We start from the raw sequence: 15,584 nt of genomic DNA on the forward strand, positions 1-15,584 counted from the left end.
AAATTTCCATTTTTGTTTAGTTTTGTGGGGATATGGCTTTTCGTGTACAATTGCCATTATACATGTACACAAATTAATGAATATTTTAATCAATCAAGCCATTAATTGTTAAGCATTATCAGAAATAAATAGCATTGTTTCTGACATAAGCAGTGTTAGCTATAAGGCCCTTTGGTCAGGTTGGTCACCTGAACGTGTTACTCGCTCCCTGACCTACATTATGTTCCTTGTTACTGACCAGAGGCCCATGCCTACACAACAATCTCAAAATCTGAGCTTTCACGCCAAAATATTTCACACACTTTTTATATTTCTGTATGTTTATGTTTCTTTTCCATATAAATAGTTAATTGTTAAATTTTAAAATCTTTAAAAAGCAGCTTTGTGATTTTAGGAATTATGACAAAATTGTTAAATTAACACTAAGAACAAGTATATCTTTTACTATAAAATTTAATGTAGTAAATCAATGTTTCTGTTGTATAAAGAACAATACTAACAAAATTCTTCCATTTTCCGTATTTTATATAAATATTGGGTTGTTTACTTTATAAAACCAATACAAAAAGGCAAAAGATGGGAAAAGGTATAATTGTAATGAACAAGGGCTGCTGAACTAAAAACGATTTAATGACTTTAAAAAAATGTCTCGTTCACTGGATGTACACTCAGACGGCAGACATTACAACATTTGGATCACTGTCCAGTCATTACATTCACAACAAGTCTGGATGATGAGGAACACACACGCTCTTCTTCATGCTCTTCTCTTCTGTGTGCTGATGTACAGAACTAAAGAACAAAACATTATCTGTATAATATAAGGCAGTAAAATCCCATATCAAGATTGCGGTAACTAACTACGGTAACTAAATACAAAAGATCTAAAATGTTGTACATGTATTTCATAATCATGTCAGAAGCTCTTTGCCAATTACAGTTTTTAAAAATTGTTTGCTGGATGCCCAGGAAAGAAGAAAACAAATATTCTATATACTTAATCTGAATGATTGGTAGTTTTTGAGAAGAAACAGAAAACGCTTAATGTGCCATAGCATCAAGTCACCTAAGTGACTCAGGTGAGCTAAAAAGTGAACAATGGATATAGCCTACATGTAGTTTTAAAATAAATGCATATTAAATTGAGTATAAAATGATGTACTGTGATACAGTGTGTATAATATCAATGCTGGTGAATAAAGTGACTTATAGATATTATCACACGCCTTACCATTATTGCCCCTGATGAATGCGTCGCCATATTTGTTCTTTAACTGTCCGTTGACGTACTCCTCAGTCTGTTCCAAGGCAATGTTCATGTAGCCGTCTAGACAAGCCAGTACACCTGGACAAAGATTCATATCAAACATATAGGGCCAGATTTAATCAGGAAATAAATACCATAAAGCCCAAAGTAACCCAGATTATTCATGTGCTACTGTGACCTCTTGACCCAGTCTTTGCTGTTATGCCGGAATAAAACCATTTGCTCAAATAGTGTTACATAATGATAAGGGTAATCATTTTGCAATGTAAAATTAATTTGGAATTTTCTTACTAGATTTGAAAAGGGATATAACTCAATTTTTATACTTTCACTAAATTATAAAACTTGAGTTATTCACCTTTTCATTTGACCTGATGCAGCAGTGCCAGAAAAAGCAGGTTTATACCTGGTGTTACATCTGTTTATGTTCTGAGATTTAGTGTTCTCAGTAAGTAGTATACATACCTCTGTAATCGACCCCAGAGTTCAATTTGACCACCACTGGGCGTCCAATGATTTGCTTCAAAAACTCGCTAGGTGTCTGTTTTCTACTCATGGCTTAAAAAGAGAAATAGGCAAAGAAAATAAAATTAACTTAATTTCTTTAATTAGCAAATGCCCTAACTGAGACATGTCTTTGTTGTCTTATGTCTGAAACATGACTCAAAAAAAACTTTAAAGGCTTTTAATCTAGTGCTCCCTTATAATTTATACATAAACATCTATTACAGTAAGTATCATTGTCATTTCTAAGTCCTTTATCAATGTAAATTGACAAAAACATGCCAAGTTATCATTGACTCAGCAGAACTTCAGGGGATGACATTTTCCTTGAAAATTCACATGTTGAAAGTTTAAGAACAATTGATCAAAAAAGTTAATTAACTGACTGGACTAAGTGTTGAAGGACCGATTGGAAGACCAAGAGGGTCGCAAAACAATTTTACTGATAAGTTTTAAGCAAAATTCCAGTTGATGACACAGTTTTAAATAAATCCAAGATGGCAGCGATGTGTACCTTGTGTATTATAGACCCCTTCATGATGTCTTCTGTACTGTTCACTTGCTGGGCATATTGATATACTTTGTCAAGTTTTAGTAGGTAGATAATTAAATGACGTATATAAATGAAACAATTGATGTTACTGTATATTTCACAAAACTATGTTATTTTGCCCTGCAAAAAGAAGTACTGGGGTTACTGTGAAGGGGTGAATTAAGTATATAGAGGGTATATATCTATACTACGAGGGCATATATCTATACTACCAGGGTATATATCTATACTACGAGGGCATATATCTATACTACAAGGGTATATGGTATCTAAACTACAAGGGTATATGGTATCTAAACTACATTAAAATAATAGACTCGAATTTTTGGGCTTTAATACCGATATATCAGAAGAATACTGTCTTTTGTTTTATATATTTTTAACAACATTGGTACTTGAAGATTACCAATTTGTTTTTATTTTTTATCAGTTAAGCTTTGCTTATTAATAATCAACGAAAATTCCTCAAGAAATCCCTGGAAATCGACTGGATTTTTCGTATTTTATAATCTTGCACTTGTCTCTTTAGCAAAGAAAATATGTGTATGTTGGTAAAAAAAGTGTTGAATTCTTTCATTATAAGGATTAAAATTTTAGATGAGAGGTATTTACAGTCTCAGAAAGGTTTATTATGATTAATTTAATTGACTGTTATTTTCAATGCAACTTCAATTTTCTGTTACATTACGGGTATATGGGAGGCGTTTTAACTGTGGTGAGGGCCTTTCCCGAGACACGCTTAGATTGTTCTAGCCAAGGAAAGTGTTGTGAAATTAATGCAATGTAGCATTATTGAAGTTATACCTTTGTTATGTAAATGTCAACAATATGGTGTGTCAATGTATACATTTCATAAATGCCCGACATGCAATGTCAACCCGTGCACGCATGGGTCAAAATCTAGTTTTTTATTATGAAAAAAGTATATAACCTCAGGTGTCTGTGAGTGCGAGAACAACTTTCAACCCAGCTTTATTAAAGGATGCATAATACAGCATGATAAAAAATAAATTAGCTGAAATCATATTTATATGTACCTCCTCTCACCACTGCTTACTTGTTTATGTGATAAAGGGAGTAAACACAACAGACAATGAATTCTTTACAATCTTGAAAATAAAATCTTTTGGATCATAGCTCACTCAAAGCATGCATTTTATAAAGTCATATATACATCTTTCAACATTTTTTAAAAAATTTATTTTTTAACCGTTAATATTACATGGGTCTTCATAGCAGGGACGTATATACTATAACTAACTACATGTATATACATCTACGTCCCTGTTCATGGTCATAACAAATAGGAAGAAAAGGCAACGACTTCGGTTTTTATCACTCAGTCATGTTTGTAAATTCATCCATAGTTTGAAAATACCAAAAAATACTTTTAAAAATGATTTTTAGTTGGTAATTTAATGAATTATTTACCTGGTTGTGGCACGCTCGTTTCGTTTCGTTGCGATTTCGAAAGTACTTTCGGTATGCCTTGGACATTTACTCTAACAATTAAATAGAAATTCTAAAGAAGTACCGAAAAAGTAAAGATGGCTGCGCCCTTCAGAAACTGTTCACGTCTTGCTGCAAATCTTCGCAGTAAATTACCATCGGTGATGAATGAAATTCATTCAAACCATAGAGAATGTTTAAGGAATCGATTATCTGCGGGAATCAGTGTTAAACGAGCTGATTCTACTTTCTGTTTCTACAATCAGCGAACTTTCACTTTACCTCAAACAAATGTCAACAGAAGACAATATTCAACTATTTCGGAGAGAACGTGTTGGAAGTGTGGGAATAAAGTGGACAACAATGAGGAACTGTTCTTTTGTAAGTGTGGCGTGGTGCAGGATATAAAGGGCCTGACCTTCTTTGAGTTGATGGGTATCCCAGAGTCCTTTGACATCGACGTCACCTCACTGACACAGAAGTACAGAGATCTCCAGCGACAGCTCCATCCAGACAAGTACACACTGAAGAGTGAGGTAAGCCATCTACTGCAGTACATTACTGATACAATGTCTATAAATGTGTGTACTGCAGTACATTACTGATACGATGTCTATACATGTGTGTACTGCAGTACATTACTGATACAATGAGTATAAATGTGTGTACTGCAGTACATTACTGATACAATGTCTATACATGTGTGTACTGCAGTACATTACTGATACAGTGTCTATTTATGTGTCTACTGCAGTACATTACTGACACGATGTTCATATATGTGTCTACTGCAGTGCATTACTGATACAGTGTCTATACATGTGTGTACTGCAGTACATTACTGATACAGTGTCTATACATGTGTGTACTGCCGTACATTACTGATGCAGTGTCTATACATGTGTGTACTGCAGTACATTACTGATGCAGTGTCTAGATCTATATATGTGTCTACTGCAGTACATTACTGATACGATGTCTAGATCTATACTTGTGTGTACTGCAGTACATTACTGATACAGTGTCTATATATGTGTCTACTGCAGTACATTACTGATACAATGTCTATATATGTGTCTACTGCAGTACATTACTGATACGATGTCTAAATCTATACATGTGTGTACTGCAGTACATTACTGATACAGTGTCTATACATGTGTGTACTGCAGTACATTACTGATACAGTGTCTATTTATGTGTCTACTGCAGTACATTACTGATACGATGTCCATATATGTGTCTACTGCAGTGCATTACTGATACGATGTCTATACATGTGTGTACTGCAGTACATTACTGATACAGTGTCTATACATGAGTGTACTGCAGTACATTACTGATACAGTGTCTATACATGTGTGTACTGCAGTACATTACTGATACAGTGTCTATATATGTGTGTACTGCAGTGCATTACTGATATGATGTCTATATATGTGTGTACTGCAGTACATTACTGATACAGTGTCTATTTATGTGTCTACTGCAGTACATTACTGATACAGTGTCTATATATGTGTCTACTGCAGTACATTACTGATACAATGTCTATATATGTGTGTACTGCCGTACATTACTGATGCAGTGTCTAGATCTATACATGTGTGTACTGCAGTACATTACTGATAAAGTGTCTATACATGTGTGTACTGCAGTACATTACTGATATGATGTCTATTTATGTGTCTACTGCAGTACATTACTGATACGATGTCTAGATCTATACTTGTGTGTATTGCAGTACATTACTGATACAGTGTCTATACATGTGTGTACTGCAGTATATTACTGATACAGTGTCTATACATGTGTGTACTGCAGTACATTACTGATGCAGTGTCTATACATGTGTGTACTGCAGTACATTACTGATACAGTGTCTATTTAAGAAATAAACGACGTTATTTAAGGAACATGGCGTTATGAATAGCAATTGCTCTGTTGGCATATTCCATGTTGCGCGCTAGCGCATCATGGAAAATATGCCAGCAGAGCAGTTGCTATTCATAACGCCATGTTCACTAAATAATTGTTGTTTATTACTTATATTTGCATTTTACCACTCGCAAATACCCTGTATTAGCCTAGACCTTGACATTTAGCTATTACATCAAAAGTAAACATTCAGACTGTAATGTATCTTTTTAATTCACATAGATTTGTTTACAGAATCAATGATATGTTATAACAGTAATTCGATCCTTTAAAAAGTTATCAAAAACATGTTTTAATATTACATGTAAATACGTCAATTTTAATGGAGTTGGAGAAAAACACATGATGTATCGTATAGTGGTTTAAATCTATAACGTCATGGAAAAGTATATGTAACGTTACACCTTTATGACGTCATAGTATACTGACAGAGCAATTGCAATTATAGAGAAATAATTGCAGCTCCTCCGTGTGGGCTTACAGTGGGAAAGAACAATGGAAATGCAAATATATATGTGTGTACTGCAGTGCATTACTGATAAGATGTCTATATATGTGTGTACTGTAGTACATTACTGATAAAGTGTCTATACATGTGTGTACTGCAGTACATTACTGATACGATGTCTATATATGTGTGTACTGCAGTACATTACTCATACATAGATCCATAGGACCTCCTCTAACGTTGAAAACATTTTATTGTTAATGTAGATGTATGACTTGGTCAAGAATTTGTTTGGCTGCATCCTTGTATTCCATCTTTTGTAAATAATAAACTTTTATTAAAGAAAGAATTGGAAAAATATTTTTTTTCAATCTAATTCAAGCCCATTGTTACTAAGAAAACTTAAAGATACTTGTGCTAAAATGAAGAGATCAATATTTACCGGTATTCAAGTTAAAAAGATAATAGACATGCACATGTGATAGCTTTGTTCTTGCCTATTATCCAAAATTTATTATTTTACAGAAAGAAAAGCAGATAGCGGAGGAGCAGTCATCCTGTGTTAACAAGGCATACTTCACTCTCCTGAAGCCCCTCCCCCGGGCCCAGTACCTCTTGGAGAGGCAGGGCATCCCGATAGAGGAGGACAACAGCGATGTGGACCAAGCATTCCTAATGGAAATCATGGAGGTCAATGAGGATATAATGGACGCTGACACGCCTGATGCTCTCCAACCAATCCAAATGTCCAACGACCTCAACATCAAAAACTGTGTGTCCGAAATATCCAAAGCTTTCAGTAACAATAATATTGAGAAAGCCAAGGAGTGGACAATTCGGTTGAAGTATTTCAACAATATTAATGATAAAATAATTGGTATTTATCAGAAGCATTTCGGTGCTCAATAGACTTTGTCAGTATTTTGTAGTAATTTGTGGCACGTGATATTAAAATGTTACTCTATACAGTATTTTGTTGTGATGATGTTGTGAGAGGAAGGTTAGATGATGCTGAATTGTTTAGACACAAAACTCCTCACACTGGAACAACGATCAGCACTAGAATTTTTTGGTATATTTCACATGTTCAGCTGGATGAATAATCATATGACTATGCAAGATGGTGATAACATTTCAGCTATATTGAAAAATCCATCATTGATAAACAAAAACATGGTATAGCAACCACAACTAGTTCTTGTTGTTTTTCCTGATGGTAAACTTAATCTCACTTTGGCAAATGTTTCATGTATTCATTAATACCTTTCAGTCAGAGTTCACCAAGTTCAGAGTAAATCAGATCATCAGTATTCACACCATCAATGAATCAATCTACAGTAACTGCTTACTTAATGCAGTTTATTATGAGAAAAATAGATAATGTCGTGTCTGTGCATTTTGATTACATACATGTAGAGGAACCTAATTATATATTACTTAAATGTATTTAAACAATTTACTTTAGTTGTAAAAAAAAATGTCAACCTTTGTTTAAATTTCATAAATACTTTTTGAACAGTTTTATTAAAACTGAGCTAAATGCAAACTAAAGAGAAAGATCGAGAGTCTGGGTCAACAAATTAGGTCACAGTTTCATTGTTCTTACAAGGTGTCCTTCAATGTTTGATAAAAATATCTTTATTTGTGTCTATGAATCAGAGATAAATGTCACAAAGTGATTGAAGTAAAGTCAAGGTAAAAAATTATAACACAGTTTTAATTGCATGCTCTTACCATGTCCTTTTTTGAAATTTGATTAATAAAGAACTACATGAATGCAATATAAAAATGCAAACAATAGTGAGATAGGGATAACTTTTTGATGCAAAATTTCAAATTTGTGGACATTGGTTCAAAATGAAAATTCTCACTGTTTCAAAAGCAAAAATCAATATGCAGAATAAGGAGAAGAAAATTTAAGGTCGTTGGGAAGGTCAAGGTCAGAAAAAGAAAAAATTACAACGTAAAATAAATAATTTTTCAGTTTTTGGTTACTTTAAAGAGAACATCTCAGTACATTTTACTGAACCCCAGGTTCTTAATGTTTAAAATTTTATTTTTTAAAAATGATACTGCATAACCCTAGCCTATTTTCAGTCAAGGTCTGGTAACCAGTGGTAACATAAATATGTAAAACGGAAATGTACTCCGTAATTAATACTAAGAAAAGAAAATAATACACGTCTAAATTTGATATCTATGTTTTTACAAAATATTGTCAATAATCGTGGCAAGGTTCTACACGTATTTCATCCTATTTTTCGTTCTTTAGTGATATCTCTGTAAGTAACTTCCGGCTCCACGTCATTTTGGAGGCGTTGTAAGTATTTATTTTTAGCATCGACTCAATGACGAAAACTTAGGACTATTTTTAAATTTTCTCTTATTTTGCATTATTTTGAAAGAATTTCACCTTACTGTGCAATATCTGAGTGTTTGTTTGTGTGCTGTCGATAGACTATTTGATTTTTTTCCGCTGGAAGTAAGAAAATTGGGAAGTCCGGGTGACGACATTGTAAACAGAAATAAACAAACAGCGCAGTGGTTAATGCCGAGCCAAGGGACGGACAGACACGTGCCTTTGTTTTGTTGTGGATTTCTCGGGTGACGTGGCTGGAACTGACGAACAAGTCTACACGTCTAAAAAATCGACGTGTTCATGAGTAAAAATAGAAAACGAGGTGTCAACAAACATGGCTGTCGAAAGTGACCCCGATGTGTTAGATCTGCTCTTTGACAAATCTGCAGGAATCCTGAAGAGCGAACTGCCAGACATACAGACCCTCGATTTCGTAAGTTATCACGTTATTCAATTAATTGTCACATTTTGTTAACTAACCAAGAGTTATTCTCAACTGCTCAAGTAAAACCATGTATAACATTTGCATTATAGTGCTAATTGGGGATTAAACTTGCATCTATACCGTGCAGTCATACACTTGCGGCATGTATCATAGTCTTAGAATTGTTGGCAAATAGCAAAGAAATATCAACAAACGAAACTTGACATTCATAAGAGAGTCTCTTGCATCATCCTCTATTATCATAGCCAATAGTAAACACACACATCAGACTGATATAGGTTATGAGTCATGCACATGCTGTCAGCCAGTCAGTTCACAACAAGCTGCCATCCTGGTGACATGGCTCTACTTGCTACGTGCCTTGCTGACATACAAATCAATCAGGAAAATGAAAGCGATGGCTTTGAAAATTTTTTAACAGAACTTTTTAAGGGACAAAAACTTGCTCCTTTTGGTGAATTGAAGGCTTGTGATAATATGAATACAGTCGAGGATAGTGATAGTGAAATGACAGGGCAGAATCTGAATGCTCTTATGTCGTCCAGTGACAGTGATGAAAACTGGTCAATGTATGAAAGTGATCAAGAAAACAATCCTATAAAGGGAGACTGGGATGTTAGCGATGACATCTTAGTAAGTCTAAATGAATCTGTAGGGATTGATGTCGCATACATGTGTCAATGACATTGATAAAAAAGGTCAATCTTCTACAGCTGTTGGAAAGTTGTAGATACAGTTTTGTCTTGCATCTTTTTAATATTAGGTTCCTCTAAGACTTGTGCAATATATATAAGATAAGGAAGATGATTACATTGTGAAATACCTGTCTGCATATAATATAATACATTGAAGGGATATAAAAAATGTTGGCTGTTATTAATAACAAAGAATTATACTTAATGTAATGATTTTATCTGTTGTAGTCTGACCTCGGACTTTTGCCCGAGACTGATCTCTTGGAGAATGCCCTCATTGACGCTGACATCCACTCATTCTTTGACGATCAAGAGCAGCTAAATACCAAATCACAAGATGTAGTGCACGATCATGACTACTTTGCTCAGAAATCTCCCAGTGCTGCTAGTGACAGTGGGATATCCAGTACAGGAGCTTACTCCCCCCACAGCATGAGTGAGGATCCCCCCCAGAGTAGCCCCAGGGAGAGTTCCCTGTCTGGGTCCCCTCGCAGCCAATCAAATCTCGACATGGACTTTCAAATCAATTCGCCAAATGAAGGCCTCAGTGATACAACCCCAATTACTTTTGAAAACTTTGACTTTAAAAACTTTGACATGAGCACCATTGACACTGGTGCTTTTCTAGGAGACACAGACTTTCTGTCCTTTGGAGATGGGACCAAGGACTCTGATGTGACAATCAATGTGATGGACTCTGATCTCATGGTGGAGACAATTAGCAGCTCTTCTCAGACTCCCTCCGGCAGCTCCATAAAGTCAACCAAAATCATCAAAGTGTGCTCCAGCAAGAGCGATACTCTGCCGTTCACAATGAAGGATGTATCCAGTGTCACCTCATCATCAAAGGTAGGCAGTGTGTTACAGTCATGTCTCCCACAACTGTTACCTGTAGCTGGCAATCTGTGAAGGACCACAGGTGGTCTGTGTACTACACTGTACTTCTTTATAATAGCTAGATTCTGAAAAAAAATCTATGTTTTATGCTTGATATATTGAAAACATGACAATTTTTAGTTTTCATGAGCTTTTGTGCTCAAAATTTGTGCAGCATATTTTGTTTTTGATGTTGTTGGCATTGTTGTAATTGTGACTGGTAGGTTTTATGTAAAACAAGAATGAAAAAAACTTCACCACAGAGAAATACAAACTTTGAGGCCATAGGTGTTGGATAAAAAAACAAGCTAGCCATTCTCTTCCTCAGCCCAACCTCTGGCTGTAGTTATTGATAATAACGTTATTCACTGTCGCAAACCAAGGATCTATAATGTTGATCCACTTACACAAACATTGTGGATACACAATGGATGCTTTAATACAATGTATTTTGACCAATCCAACAGTAGCTGTTAGATTTAATGATTAAGACCCTGGCTGAATACTCTTGTATTTCTGTAGTTCATATAGTTTAATACTCGTTCATTTCCTGTAGTTCCCAGAGCTGCAGCTAACCGAGGAAGAGCAGGAATTGTTGGCCCGGGAGGGGGTCACACTACCGACCAACATGCCACTTACCAAGGAGGAGGAGAGGGTCCTGAAAGCCGTCCGCCGCAAAATCAGAAACAAGGTCAGTAGGTCGTTGTCAAATTATAATTCGTGCTGTGGGAATAGTTTCATTGATATTTGGGTTGATATTGCACATTTATAGTAAAAATTATTAGACAGCTTATTGACATGAATGTAAGACATTTTGTAGCAAGTGATAAATGATAAATTAAAAACACATAAAGTCCTATTTTGTGCATGTCATTTACTTTAATTCTTAGGAATGATTGATCAATGAAGACACAGTATTAAAGTAAATAGGGAGTTGTGTATAGAGATATTTGGTTACGTGAGTTTTATTGTTTCAGGCGTCAGCCAAAGAGAGTTGTGGTGATATTTGGTAACGTGAGTTTTATTGTTTCAGGCGTCGGCCAAAGAGAGCCGTAAGAGAAAGATGGATTACGTGGAGGGACTGGAGAAACGGGTCAAAATGTCAACAACAGAGAACAGCCAGCTCAAAAAGAAAGTGGACGGCCTAGAGAAACAAAATACGTAAGGGAATCTTGTTGAATGGGTTTAGTGGGATGATTTTATTTTATTAATAAAAGTTAGGTAGGGAGGGGTCATTTACTGAGTAACTTTGGAATCATCATTGTTGGTGGGGGACCAATGTTTTTCTGGCTTTTGGGGTAACCTTTGGGGTAACCGTTGGGGTAACCGTTGCCAATGAATTACATCCCCACAATAGTATATACAAGCATTAGTTCAAAATTTATTAAAATTATCATAGACTTGCTACCAACAAAATTACGTCCCCACAAACCAGAAAAATGATGGCTACCCACGAACATTGACGAATAAAAATGATTCCACAGTAATAGAGAGGGTCATTTCAATTTGGGAGGGTCAATGAGATGTTTAAGAACTATCAATGTAGCTTCACAAACAAAAGTTAAAAATGTGGAGTTAAATTGAAGTAAATGCCTTTAATGTACCCCATAAGCCATTATGACTGTTAACATGATGATTGCATTGATTGAATGCTGCTTACAGGCACCTGGTCCAGCAGCTGAAGAAGCTCCAGGCCCTGGTCCTGTCCAAGGCTAGTAAGCCCCAGGCCAGCACCTGCCTGGTGGTGCTGGTCATGTCCTTCGCCTTCCTGATCGCCCCCAACATCGACCCCTTCGGAATCAAGCAGGACAAACTGTCCGACCCTAAATCCATCCCCATACCCGGTAAGAGGAATGTAAAGCTATTATTAAGTCTGTGATTTACATCAATCACAAAAGGTTTTATACTCTGCACTGTGGTTTCATTATTACTGATTGAATAACAATCTCTGTCGATATTAATGATTGAATAACAATCTCTGTGTATCTATGTTAAGGAGATAATAATGCGACAATGAAAATTATTGTAATTGTTCACAAACTTACTTATCATTGAAGCTGTGTATTTTTACTACATTAAAGAGACAGTACAGCTAAAAACACATGTGTGAATAACTTCAGATTTACCTATTGTATCGTTAGGGAATAAGAAATAACGTTTATTGTAATAGTTGAAATACATGAAAATCCCTTTCACATATTTAATTAACGTAATTATGAGCTTCCGGAAATTCAAGGGCCGTACATACCGGAATAATCTTATATCGTTTATTTGTACCACGTGGACTTTGATTGACAGTAATTGACACGTGCTGTAAACTACAAGATCTTCGTCCCACTACGGTCATCATGGAAAACGAGGTTAAAGCGATTCTCTAAATGAAACACATCCTTACTTACTCGATAATTTATAAATGGTTTACCAATTTAGGTTCATTTTAAAATGAATAGACATAAATATGTCAAATAACCCCTCTAGGGGCCTCATTTATAAAAATAGATTTAGGTTGTAGCAACTCCTATGATAAACACGAGAAATACATGCTTACAAAATAATAAATGTGGTTGTTTAAAAAAACTTTGAACAGTTATTACCTATGAGAATTAGAAAAGACATATTTTTATTAGCAAACCTGTCCATGTGATTCTTCGCGAGCCCTGCATGTGTTTTGTTTACAGTAAATACGCATGCGTAATAGTATAGAAGGCTGAACCGCCGAACACGTTGCGATGTATTTATGTGATAGGTTATACGTAATTATTAATTTTAATGAAATAATATACAATTATTTAATGCTTGAGCAGTCAATAGACCCGAATATTTTTCCCGAGGTGCAGGGAACAGCTCAGTATGATCCATTGCCCGAGGCCAACGGCCGAGGGCAATAGATCATACTGAGCTGTTCTCTGCACCAAGGGAAAAAAATTCGGGTCTATTGACTGTTCAAGCATTAAATAATTGTTTTATTACCTAATTCCGTTTTTAGTATTTTGTGTTTACAATTATAAATTACAGATCGAAGTTTTTCATATCATGAAGATAAATTTTAAGAACAGTTGTAAAATAAACATAATAAAGTTATCTTTTAATCTTATAGAAGTTCACTTTTTCTAAAATACGTTGCCGGTCCAATAGATCACAGTCTATTGACCGGCGGTCCAATAGATCGCAGTCTATTGACCGGCAGTTCAATAGATCACTTGCAAATCTGAATACACATACAAAATAGACGAAAATATTTAATGTGTAATAAAACAACAAAATCCCTTTGATTAGGTAATAATTATATTTATTGCATGGAGAACTTTGTAATTTTCTGAAAGTTTATACATTCATGAGTAGTACAAAAATACCGAACCCGATCGTAAAATTTTCTCAAGTCGGTTTTTCAATAAGATGCGCCGTACTGTCTCTATAAGGAAAGTTGATGCCTGTAATTATGAAGAAAACTACTGCATTTGAATCAGATGCTAATATTTTCTCCATTTTTAACTTCCCAAATGAATGCTTTATAAATTTCTTAACACCTGTTTCATAGTATGAGCTTATTTTCAAATAAACCTTAATATAAAATAATTTCAGGTAAATCCAGGAGTCTGCTCCACTCACCCGATGAGGCACATGACCTTGACACTGACCCTTATGGGCTGACCATCAAACCTGGACCTCCCTGGGAAGTACCCCCTAAGACTCCAGCCATCCCCATCCCCCCTAATGTCGTCGTGGAGACCATTGATGACGATGTCATCAGCAAACACGTAGATAACACAGACTCTGTGCGAGCAGTGAACTTATCAACTGACAATGTTACGGCGCAGTCTGCGCCCGTTAAAGTTGAGGCGGATTCTCAGGATTATTCAGACACTCCCGACCATCGACACAGACAGGACCTGTGAAACAAAGGTCGACGTCGAACATGATGTTGGTTGCAAGCCAGCGTTAATGTGATTGTTGTGTAAATACATGTACTACTGTTTAGTCCCAATCACCAGCTGACAGTAATGTTTGCTGTCAGCAAATATGTGATGTTTTTGAGTTGACAGTAATGCTTGCTGTCAGCAGATATGTGTGTAGTTTCTTGCTGTTTACAGTGTTTTTAACAAAACAAAACAAGTTTGAGTGCAATTGGATTTATACTGTGTAGATTGTTCATGTTGAACTGTAAAACTGTGCTTTTCTCTGCAAACACAAAACCAGATTTCAATAGATATATCATGTAGAAGATATAAATACGATAGTCTGTACAGAGTGTCTGTAGACGAAACAATATATTATCAGAACTGTGCAGATACTTTTACAACTGTCAATTATATAACTAACAATTCAATTGAGTTGACAGTTAAATTAGTCTGTCTAAGGATAAAACAATTAATATATTATGTACTGTATAAACAATCTCTCCCTCCTCAAGTCGTCCCTTTGTTGCTTTAAATCTCTGTAATAGAACTCTATGATGCCGAGTCCAATCGATTGAGAGTTCATTTAAATCATTTTAATTCAAATTTTTAAATGGAGAGAATAGGTGTCTATTTACACCAGTTATTCAGGATTCATGATGTATGGATGTTTGTTGACCAATCAATCTGCTCATTTTTATCTTTACATACATGTAGATTAATCATCATGTTCATTGTGAAATAGACCATGTATGAATGCTTCGTATCATTTTTGACGGTTTAAGTTTTGTTGAATGGTTTTTTTAATCTCTACTTGAACGTGTTATTTTTATACAGTATTTGAACAATATCAAATATTTGTTGATTTCTGAATAAAATCTTTTTCTAAACTTCTGTTTTTCTAGTTATAGATTATGCGATTATTTCTTAAAGTTAATATCATAAAATTAGGGATGTCAACAATATTCGATTTGAAAAGGACTCACAGTTTCAAATAAATCAACAAGTACTCAACTATTACTTGACTTAAGACTCCGATTAATTGACTAAGCCAACCGAGTAAAATTGACATCCCCTTCATAAAATCTATGGTCATTGTACACTGGAAATGGAGATGTTGTATATTGATTATTCTACTACAATTATTGTGGAGA

The 15,584-nt window shown here is 35.2% G+C and overlaps 3 protein-coding genes across 4 annotated transcripts; 2 read left to right on the forward strand and 1 right to left on the reverse strand.

Moving 5' to 3' along the window:
- Window positions 1-435: 435 nt before the first annotated feature.
- Window positions 436-3,800, reverse strand: LOC128175582 (U6 snRNA-associated Sm-like protein LSm6). The gene is made up of 4 exons (XM_052841333.1): window positions 3,756-3,800; window positions 1,733-1,825; window positions 1,232-1,345; window positions 436-792 (listed from the first exon to the last, which is right to left on the reverse strand). The coding sequence occupies exons 2-4, from the start codon at window positions 1,821-1,823 to the stop codon at window positions 758-760; spliced, it is 240 nt and encodes a 79-aa protein (XP_052697293.1). The 5' UTR covers window positions 1,824-1,825; window positions 3,756-3,800; the 3' UTR covers window positions 436-757.
- Window positions 3,801-3,863: 63 nt separating this feature from the next.
- Window positions 3,864-7,127, forward strand: LOC128175581 (iron-sulfur cluster co-chaperone protein HscB-like). The gene is made up of 2 exons (XM_052841332.1): window positions 3,864-4,309; window positions 6,685-7,127. The coding sequence occupies exons 1-2, from the start codon at window positions 3,872-3,874 to the stop codon at window positions 7,066-7,068; spliced, it is 822 nt and encodes a 273-aa protein (XP_052697292.1). The 5' UTR covers window positions 3,864-3,871; the 3' UTR covers window positions 7,069-7,127.
- Window positions 7,128-8,450: 1,323 nt separating this feature from the next.
- On the forward strand, window positions 8,451-15,320 carry LOC128175579 (cyclic AMP-responsive element-binding protein 3-like protein 3-B). 2 transcript variants are annotated; one of them, XM_052841330.1, is made up of 6 exons: window positions 8,451-8,951; window positions 9,887-10,507; window positions 11,091-11,225; window positions 11,568-11,695; window positions 12,197-12,378; window positions 14,117-15,320. In XM_052841330.1, exons 1-6 carry the CDS (start codon window positions 8,853-8,855, stop codon window positions 14,428-14,430), a joined length of 1,479 nt encoding a protein of 492 aa, XP_052697290.1. In that variant the 5' UTR covers window positions 8,451-8,852; the 3' UTR covers window positions 14,431-15,320. The 2 variants fall into 2 exon arrangements, with proteins under 2 accessions (XP_052697290.1, XP_052697289.1); XM_052841329.1 differs by lacking the exon at window positions 8,451-8,951 and adding an exon at window positions 9,263-9,596.
- Window positions 15,321-15,584: the final 264 nt, after the last annotated feature.

This window comes from Crassostrea angulata, chromosome 3 (genome assembly GCF_025612915.1).
Source record: "Crassostrea angulata isolate pt1a10 chromosome 3, ASM2561291v2, whole genome shotgun sequence".
Lineage (NCBI taxonomy): Eukaryota > Metazoa > Mollusca > Bivalvia > Ostreida > Ostreidae > Magallana > Magallana angulata.

What these genes read in the sequence shown, in the direction of transcription:
- LOC128175582 (XM_052841333.1), bottom strand. Translation starts at nt 1,823, where the DNA reads ATGAGTAGAAAACAGACACCTAGCGAGTTTTTGAAGCAAATCATTGGA. An exon ending in CTCTGGGGTCGATTACAGAG is followed by an intron (nt 1,346 to 1,732) that starts GTATGTATACTA and finishes ATCTTTGTCCAG; the next exon opens with GTGTACTGGCTTGTCTAGAC. An exon ending in ATTCATCAGGGGCAATAATG is followed by an intron (nt 793 to 1,231) that starts GTAAGGCGTGTG and finishes TTTGTTCTTTAG; the next exon opens with TTCTGTACATCAGCACACAG.
- LOC128175581 (XM_052841332.1), top strand. Translation starts at nt 3,872, where the DNA reads ATGGCTGCGCCCTTCAGAAACTGTTCACGTCTTGCTGCAAATCTTCGC. An exon ending in AGTACACACTGAAGAGTGAG is followed by an intron (nt 4,310 to 6,684) that starts GTAAGCCATCTA and finishes ATTATTTTACAG; the next exon opens with AAAGAAAAGCAGATAGCGGA.
- LOC128175579 (XM_052841329.1), top strand. Translation starts at nt 9,303, where the DNA reads ATGGCTCTACTTGCTACGTGCCTTGCTGACATACAAATCAATCAGGAA. An exon ending in GCCGCAAAATCAGAAACAAG is followed by an intron (nt 11,226 to 11,567) that starts GTCAGTAGGTCG and finishes TTATTGTTTCAG; the next exon opens with GCGTCGGCCAAAGAGAGCCG. An exon ending in TAAATCCATCCCCATACCCG is followed by an intron (nt 12,379 to 14,116) that starts GTAAGAGGAATG and finishes AAATAATTTCAG; the next exon opens with GTAAATCCAGGAGTCTGCTC.